Below are 9,868 nucleotides of genomic sequence, written 5' to 3' on the forward strand. Positions count from 1 at the left end.
TTATGATACAAATTACAGACCTCTACATGGCTTGCAAGTGGGAAACCAGCAAAATCGGCAGTGTATTAAATACTTGTTCTCCCCACTGTATATATGCTATTTGTGATTAATAAGGGCTATACAAATAAAATTGAATTGAATTGAATTGAATTGTAATTGAGTCTTAATTTATTTGTACCACAAATAGTAGGACAGAATCTTACCTTGAACCTGCAAACAAACAAAAATAAGCAGGCATTACATTTTTTTTCCTTTTCATTACATTTAATTATTGTATATGTGGATGTAAAAACCATGCAATTGCTCCAGCCAGTCGGAGATCAGTATATGGGGGGTGGAGTGTGATGCCCATTTAAGGTTGCATTTTATTGGTCAAACTGATAAATAATTTAATAATAATAATAAAAAACTGATAAATAATTGTGATAATAAATAATAATAATAATTTAAATAATGGAAAGTTATGAACCAAGTTAAAAAGGAATGCACGTGCTAAACATACCCCGTTAGTTTAAAACCATGACATAGGGTTGTCTTTACGCGCTTCGCTATTAATACCTCATAAAAGAGTGGTATCATACTGCATACTTTCCATGAGCATTACTGCTCCCACCACACCCCTCCAGTTTGCATTCTTCCTACCATCATGTCTCTGTAACTCTTTCCACTCCATTTTTTTCTGTGTCCACTCAGCTGCCATCTGTTCTTTTTCCCAGCTGTTCGCTCACCACCCTTTGTTTGAATACACCTTTCTCCTGTCTGATTCACATTTGTCATGTACATGCATATAAAGGTCTCTGTGTAAAACAAATCTGACTTTCCAAAGCAGCATTATCAGATTTCAATTTGATTGAAAAAAAAAAAAAGACTGGTATATGTGTCAAATGTCAGGTGATGTCATTCTTCCTCATACACATGCTGTCCTTCTTTCCATCTGATTAGTCAGCACTGGATTGTGTTCGTCAAGAGGAAAAAGACAAACTCCTCCCTCTTTTTCTGACTGCTGGCACTCAGCGAATCACTGAGCTAATGGGCTAGGGCTGTGGGTAGTGCGTCAACATCTTGTAAAAGTGGCGTGATAAAAAGGGAGAGAGGGTGAGGGCGGTAGCCAAAGAGAGACACTAAATAAATCATTTTTTCCGCAACTAAATCTGGAGAAAATCACTTCATTTCAGAGGTTTCCGCAGAGCTGAGGTCTTTTAAAAAAGCAAATAAGAAGCTTGATCCAGAAAGCTGTGGAATATACATTTGGCTTGGGTTCCCGGGACACACTGCGGTACAGTGTGAAGACAGAGGAGCTAGCAACCAAGGGTTTAAAAAAAAAAATTGAGCCCCATCTCTTCCTATTTCTACTTTGGGGCATCTGCTCACCTGTCACCCTGGGAAAGGCAACACTTTCCAGACCTTCCCATTTCTCTCCTTCCTCTCCATCGTCCCCTCAGCTACGTTTTAGGAGCCTCTCGGCTACCCTGAATTCAAGAATTAGGTGGCAAAGGCTTTTGCCTCTTCTATTGCCTGTCATGCATATCAAGACCACCAAGTGTAACCACTTATGTCTGGTCGCCTCTGTGACCAATCGAGAAGTGTTCAATCATCCTGATGTTCAGGTAAGCATGTCTGCTCCTCTGCTGCCTTGTCATGACTTGATGCCGCTCAGCATAATTTGACAGAAGTGGTTACTTATAATTCTCAGGAAAAAAATGAACTGATAGCGGGCTTGTCAAATAGCTTATCACCTTATTTGTTTGACTTGACTTTACACGTCCTAATTTGATTTGCTCAGACATCTATTATTATGGTCAGTTCCCTAGTGACATGTTCCGGTGCCATGTTCAACCAGGTGCCGAGTTCAGATTTAGACTGTCTGCCTGGATATCGGAAGGATGATAAATAGACTGTTTTATTTGAAAGATCTACAGTATAATTAATACTTTTCATGAAGGTATTTTCCAGTCCTGTCATTTAATGGAAAACTTAATATTTGCAATTGTGCTGTTGGTTTAACTTTAGTTTTGTATCTTCAACAATGAATTGCACATTTAAATTCACAATAAGTGACTTCAGTCTGTCTACACAAGAATAGTGAGAAATAAAAGGTTGAAGGTGACTGCATGCATTTCCATTTGAAGAAGAAAGCCTCCCTCCCTTCCTCCCTACACAACCCGAGAGGTCTTTCTTTATTTCTGGCATTTCTGGCAGACCTTCGAGATAATCTTGTCTGCGTGTAAATAAAATAACAATCACAACAATTACATATCTTCAATCCAATTTGGGGCACAGGTTTATTCCTACTTGTCTTGTATGCACCAAAAGTGATCCGTGTAATACTGTGTGGTGTGACTTAAATGAGGGCAATGAAGCCATCAACACTGCTTGCCAGATTACTCAAAGATGGACCTGCTTATTGAAGGAACAAACATGAAGGGCTCGAACTACATCCAAGTGTAATAGTGATCATTCCTTTAAATTTATTACTATGCCAGTCCACTTTGGCAAAATCACTCTGAAACCATGTTGTGACAAAAGAATTTGGACCATTAAGGCAAGGTGGGACTACATAAATTGGGCTATGGTTGACTAAGAGAGCTTTCATTTGCTTTAATTGTAATAAATGACATGTTTCAAATAATCTGGGCTTTTAAAAATGTACTGTCTTGTACAGTGGGGCAAATAAGTATTTAGTCAACCACCAATTGTGCAAGTTCTCCTACTTGAAAAGATTACAGAGGCCTGTAATTGTCAACATGGGTAAACCTCAATCATGAGAGACAGAATGTGGAAAAAAGTAAACCACATTGTTTGATTTTTAAAGAATTTATTTCCAAATTAGAGTGGAAAATAAGTATTTGGTCACCTACAAACAAACAAGATTTCTGGCTGTCAAAGAGGTGTAACTTCTTCTAACGAGGTCTAACGAGGCTCCACTCGTTACCTGTATTAATGGCACCTGTTTTAACTAATTATCGGTATAAAAGACACCTGTCCACAACATCAGTCAGTCACACTCCAAACTCCACTATGGCTGAGCTGTCGAAGGACACCAGAGACAAAATTGTAGACCTGCACCAGGTTGGGAAGACTGAATCAGCAATAGGTAAAACGTTTGGTGTAAAGAAAGCAAGATGTGATGTGATGTGGTGTGGTGTGAGCAATTATTAGAAAATGGAAGACATACAAGACCACTGATAATTTAATCTCCCTCGATCTGGGGCTCCATGCAAGATCTCACCCCGTGGCGTCAAAATGATAACAAGAACGGTGAGCAAAAATCCCAGAACCACACGGGGGGACCTAGTGAATGACCTACAGAGAGCTGGGACCATAGTAACAGAGGCTACTATCAGTAACACAGTGCGCCGCCAGGGACTAAAATTCTGCACTGCCAGACGTGTCCCCCTGCTGAAGAAAGTACACGTCCATGCCCGTCTGCGGTTCGCTAGAGAGCATTTGGATGATCCAGAAGAGAACTGGGAGAATGTGTTATGGTCAGATGAAACCAAAATATAAATTTTTGGTAGAAACACAGGTTCTCGTGTTTGGAGGAGAAAGAATACTGAATTGCATCCGAAGAACACCATACCCACTGTGAAGCATGGGGGTGGAAACATCATGCTTTGGGGCTGTTTTTCTGCAAAGGGACCAGGACGACTGATCTGTGTAAAGGAAAGAATGAATGGGGCCATGTATCGAGAGATTTTGAGTGAAACTCTCCTTCCATCAGCAAGGGCATTGAAGATGAGATGTGGCTGGGTCTTTCAGCATGACAATGATCCCAAACACACAGCCAGGGCAACAAAGGAGTGGCTTTGTAAGAACCATTTCAAGGTCCTGAAGTGGCCTAGCCACTCTCCAGATCTCAACCCCATAGAAAATCTGTGGAGGGAGTTGAAAGCCCGTGTTGCCCAACGACAGCCCCAAAACATCACTGCTCTAGAGGAGATCTGCATGGAGGAATGGGCCAAAATACCAGCAATAGTGTGTGAAAAGCCTGTGAAGAGTTACAGAGAACGTTTGGCCTCCGTTATTGCCAACAAAGGGTAAATAACGAAGTATTGAGATGAACTTTTGCTATTGACCAAATACTTATTTTCCACCATGATTTGCAAATACATTCTTTAAAAATCAAACTGTGATTTTCTGGGTTTTCCCCCCCACATTCTGTCTCTTATGGTGGAAGTCTACCCATGTTGACAAGTACAAGCCTCTCTAATCTTTTCAAGTAGGAGAATTTGCACAGTTGGTGGTTGACTAAATACTTATTTTCCCCACTGTATGTTATGGCCCATGTCTGAGATGCTGTTTAGTTCCTACTTTCACACGCTTACATTCCTTCCTCCCTTTCTATTACAGGCCAGCTTTGAGGCTTTATTCCATTCTTTTGATCCAGAAGCTCAGTTCCAGTACTTCAAGTCCTTCCGACGGGTCAGGATTAATTTCAGCGATGCGCTAGCTGCAGCAGAGGCGAGATTGCAACTTCACAAAACTGATTTCCATGGTAAAGAAATGCGTCTCTACTTTGCCCAGGTAAATTTGTTCGACCTTTGTGGAACATCATTTTTGTCAATATGTGTCCTCATGACTGTCGTCTTTTAAACACAGTCTGTTCACATCGGGAGTCCTAGACTTGAGCCTCCAAAGCCAGAGAAGCAGTTTCTCATCTCACCTCCCGCCTCGCCTCCGGTGGGTTGGGAGCAGTCTCAGGATGCTATGCCTGTTGTCAACTACGACCTGCTTTGTGCCATCTCGAAGTTAGGACCAGGTAAATTAAAGCCTGCAATTCTTTGTCTTTATATAAATATCCAGGTACCTCATTTGTTTCTAGCAGACTAATGACTATGAGATTGATATGATATGTACAATACATGAAATATCCTATTGACTGGGCCGTCCGTTCAATATGTGTGAATTTAAATGTGCAATGTCCATCTGAAACGGCTGTTTCAATTTAACATACAACAGCTGTCAAGTTTGCATTTTTAACAGACTTGAAATGGCCTATTTGTTTTGAAGTTCACAAATCAACCTTACCCTGATGTGTTCAGTGTTATGGTTACAGAATACAGCAATAAACAGTCATAGAAAATTAAAGTTTACGGGCTAATATAAGCAAATAGGTGACAAACTTTAGTATGTACTGTAGTTTTACTATGTATGTAACTGCAGGCCACTGCTAAGGCATTGGCTCGTACTCTTTAGAGGGAGTAGGGGGGTCGCATGCAATTTTTTTTAGCTTTTAATCATTGTTTTGGTTGTTTTCTTGTTAAAAAGACATTCAAAGTGGTTTTCTGAACGATTAACCTATGTTTGAGAAATTATCGAATCTCTCCTGTCTTCCATTGGGGGCTGCTGAAACCTTCGGTGGTACCGATCTCTGCCTCTTTCCCCAAGCTCCTCCCCTGCTCTAGCACTTGTTCCACAATGCTTCCCTCTGACACACCCTGCCACCCCCTCAAGAGAGGTCACAGCTGTTGACAGCTAAGCTTTAGCACCTGTGCAGACTACTAGGAAAGCAATGCACACAGCTGGATTTTAAATTGAGTGATTTTCAAACTGTTGATGGGGAAATGTACATTTGAATGCAAAGACGGGTGTCCTCTTCACTCACACTTTCAAAGGACGCCACACTTAGTCAGAAATAGTCAGACCTTTATTTTTGTAGACAACATTCCTTTCAAAAACATCTGCTTGTTGTAGAAGGAGGACTGCATTTGAAACTAAAGCTCATTTGATAGTGGACTTGTATGTAGATTGACACTTAAAGATAGTGTTATCCAAACTGCAGACAACTGCACAGGTAAACCATCGTTTGCCTCACTTTGGAAACATTACATTACCACTACTGTAGTCAGCTTTTTAAGTGAGTGGATTTTAATGCCTTATTAAACACATGATTGCATTATTGCTGTTAGCGTAGTTGGTGCGGGTTCAAGCCAAAAATTGTCTGCTGTCCATGGCAACTAGAATGAGTAGTAGTCAGGACAGCAAGCATGGAAACGAAGCTCATTGTTGAAACGTGACAAAACGGCACACAGCAAGTAATCCTTATCCTTAGTTATATCAAATAAGGGTGGTTTAAATCGACTATGTTACTAATGTGGGCAACAAATGAACTCTCAGCTTTAAAGCTACCTCAAGAAAACACAATGCTTAAAAGCTATGAGAGGAAAACAAACGCCGGAATTATTTTGGGGCTATGAAAATGTCAAAAAAAGGCTCAATAAAAAAGAAAATGGTACTTTTCTCGCGGTGTAGGAAGGAATTTCTGAACACCGATGCCAACTATTATCTGCGGCGTCATATTCGTGCACCTAATCAACATTTTCCTTTGGCAAAAATACTTTTGTAAAACGTAACTTTCTCTAATATGCTTAATAAAAACACCTACAAAAACGAAAGTAAGATATGTAGTGAAAGAGGAGGAAGTTTATTATAAGTGATAGAGTATATGGAGTTTTTACTCACTCACGACTGCCACTTCTGGCCTAAAGTGTAACTGCAGCTTTTGCATTAAGCTTGTGCATGGCGCGCATGATTGTACTAGCATATGGAACATAACGCTTGGAGTCTGAGCTGGAGTTGGAGCTGTGCTGGAAGCCAGTCTCTTGTATTCTCTGCAGAATCCATGGCAAATTGTGGATAGTTACCAGCTAATGTGTGCAGTGTTTTTGCCTAGCGGAGACTAGGTGGCTGTCGTGGGGACACGCATGGGTGTGCAAAGGCGTGTGTTCACCCAGAGTGTTCAACCTGAACCCTCTCTATGGAAGCGAAGAAAAAAGGCTTTTTAGGGAAGTCTGTCATTGTTTGCATGCCATCCTCATTAAAATATGAAAACCTATAGATGTTTGGGTGGTTTTAGTTAAAGCAGACACTGTTTTTTACATCTGTGTGATTTTGACAAAGATCAGATCACATTTGATGGTGATTTTATGCAGAAATGTGAGAAATTCCAAAAGGTTCAGATACTTCTCATACCACACTCAAAAGATCTCCTGCAAATGATTATAGACTCTTTTCTAATTATGTTGCTAATGAAAAACAATACCTGGTGTACAGAATACTGTTTTTTTCTGTATTATTTTTCATGTGGTTTTCATAAACCTGCAGACTTACACTAAAACAATTTATCTCCAGGAGACAAATATGAGCTTCACACAGCCACCCCCACCACCCCCAGCGTCGTTGTCCATGTTTGTAAAGAAGAGCTTGGCGAGAGCTTGGGTCGGGATGAAAGAGACCCGGATGACGTGGCGCGACCCACACGGCCCAAGATCGTCCAGACGCGCCGGCCCGACTACACACGCAATGTTGAGCAGATGGCAGCACTGGAGTGACAACCATTATAATGTTATCACGATGTCATCCATACAGCGCAGAAGATGTGCTTTTCTGAGGGTTGCTCTCTGAATTTGGGATGGTACCTTGGAGGTGCTGCATTGTCCCATTAGCTGGGAGACGAACTTAAGATGCTGTATTTGTGTCCTTTGGGAACGCTTGGAATGTCTTTTGAGGAGTTTAGCCGTATGACAACAACTACTCTCAAAATTTGTGGTTTTGGGGTGATGGAATACTACCGTAGTTTGGATATGTTCACATTCATGTCATGGGTTACTACTCAGTTTATGGATTTGTTTGATGTGTGATTACTCACTTGTGCATGGGATAAGCTTGTCATAGACAAAAGATTCCATCCCACACAACATGAAAGCAGCATCATCCTTACAAGCATAACTCAAGTTTTGGGTGAAAAAAAATGTTTCAAAATAGAAAAGCTACATAAAACGCATCACAAAATTTTCATATTTTCACAGTGGCAGTTTAGGTCAGTCCGTGTGACATCACATCTCTACTATTGTAACTTTTGTGTAATGTATGTGTTGTCAATGTGTACTGCCTTACATTCTAATTCTGCTCTGATATGAGAATGTTAATATTTGTATTGTTCTCCCTGTTGTCATTTGTTATATCAAGTGTGGAAATTGTTTTTTTTTCCCCCTTAATAATCCAGCAAGGAATTCTTAGAGCTGTTCTGAGTGTCATTTGTGGAACTGTCTGTGTGTGACAGACCTTGAAAAGCCATCTTCATCTGAGGTTTGTTGTAACATGGCCATTTGGCCTATTCTAGCCATGCTTTACAATTAAAAAAAAAAGTCTAATATGGGCCAGCCTCCAAATCTGAGATTGGCTTCACATATGATATGCTATGAATTGTGCTCTGATCTAGAAATTACAATTGCTGAACCTAAATGCTAAATAAAGAATGGAGTGTGATAACTGTGTTTCATTACACTTTACTGAGTCAAAGCATCTGTTTTACACTTGGAAAAAAAACTGATGAAGCACTACATAACAAAAATATAAAGAATGAATTCTCAAATCATGATGACATTGCTCCAAATTGACTTACAGTGTGGAAATCTGGGCCTGAAAGGATATTCTAGGAAACCATAATTTCATTGGATGCATAGCGACAGACCATCAGAAGGGAAGAGTGTTTGATACATATATATATATATATATATATATATATATATATATATATATATATATATATATATATGGCGGAAAACACTCCGTTGACTTGAAGTTCTGCTCTCAGACCCCTAATTTGGCCAAATTTCAAAATTGTCCTATATGCATGTGTGATACATAATTGGAAAGCTTAAAAATCTCAATTTTCTGGGGGACGAAAAAATTTGAACAAGAGGGCATTTAAAAAAAAAAAAATTCTTTTTAAACAGCAAAACCCTAACTGGAGGTGAGAGCAGAATTAAAGGCGCCACAATTTTAGTGAGATATCGCGCACAAAAACTCCATGTAGCATGTATCACCCGGTGTCAAAACACAGCTGTGAATGACCAGAGCCGCATTTTTGGGGGATTTCATGGGTGAAACACGGTAATATAACAAGGGTCGCGATGCAGAAATCGCAGACATCAAGAAGTGGTCGAAATTTTCTTTCTTATATATTTACCCTTTTAAATGTTTTTTTTGTTCGATTTTTTTCCCCAATTTTTCTTTGGATCAATTATTTATCATCTAACATATTGAGGAATATGCAACACTAACAAACAAACAAAAAAACCACACAATTAAGCGATAGTTATGAGGTCGATATCCATGACTTTTTTTGCTGACACCATTTTTTTCATTGTGACATAATTTGTTTAAAAGTTTAAAATATGAGAGTGAATAATTTTTTTAAAGTTTTTTTTTTTTTTTTTTTTTAATGTTGGACATCGATTAATGATTCTAAGCTAAAAAAATAAAAATAAAAATAAAAGACATTTTGAATAATAAATATAATTACTTACCTTCTTTTTATGGCTGGGTTGAAACAAAAGTGGTTGCGTGACGTCTGTAAACGGGGGTTTCCAGGGTAAAAGGGACAAATTAAAAATAGTTTGGGGGCTTAATGGGCCATGAATCTGCTATGGCAGCATATAGACATATTGTTATATCAAACAAAACAGTTCTTTTGGCTTAAAATACAGCAGTTTATTTAATAGAGGGTTGCAAGAGCAGAAACTGCTTTTTCAGTCTTGTCTGTGTTTTTTATATATTTGCCTGTTACTATATGTCGCTAACATGATAAAATGAAACGTACACTTAAATTGTTCAATAATATCCGGACAAATTATGTGAAATTGGATTATTTCCCAGGGCATCACTGATGATCTCTGATGTCATTACATACTGTGACCAACTCTCAGCCAGAGTAGATCATTACATTTAAATTACTCATCGTTGCAATGAATCAACAGTTTGTAAAATCCTGCTTTTCTGCCTATTATCTTCCATCCTCCATAAGGGTAGACAACAAATGGCTTGAAATAAAATTGGAGTAAAAAACTGATTTTAAAACAATGCT

The 9,868-nt window shown here is 39.1% G+C and overlaps 1 protein-coding gene across 4 annotated transcripts in view; it reads left to right on the forward strand.

Moving 5' to 3' along the window:
• Positions 1-8,295, forward strand: part of LOC130912323 (calcipressin-1-like) — a 31,806-nt gene extending 23,511 nt beyond the window's left edge. For 2 of the 4 annotated variants that reach the window (XM_057830326.1, XM_057830325.1), the window contains exons 3-5: positions 4,351-4,524; positions 4,600-4,759; positions 7,132-8,294. In XM_057830326.1, coding sequence (XP_057686309.1) covers positions 4,351-4,524; positions 4,600-4,759; positions 7,132-7,331 — 534 coding nt within the window. In that variant the 3' untranslated portion in view covers positions 7,332-8,294. Of the gene's footprint in view, positions 1-1,065; positions 1,608-4,350; positions 4,525-4,599; positions 4,760-7,131 lie in introns of those variants that run through there. The other 2 variants (XM_057830327.1, XM_057830324.1) reach the window with 2 other exon arrangements.
• Positions 8,296-9,868: the final 1,573 nt, after the last annotated feature.

The sequence above is a fragment of the Corythoichthys intestinalis genome, chromosome 2, assembly GCF_030265065.1.
Source record: "Corythoichthys intestinalis isolate RoL2023-P3 chromosome 2, ASM3026506v1, whole genome shotgun sequence".
Classification (NCBI taxonomy): domain Eukaryota; kingdom Metazoa; phylum Chordata; class Actinopteri; order Syngnathiformes; family Syngnathidae; genus Corythoichthys; species Corythoichthys intestinalis.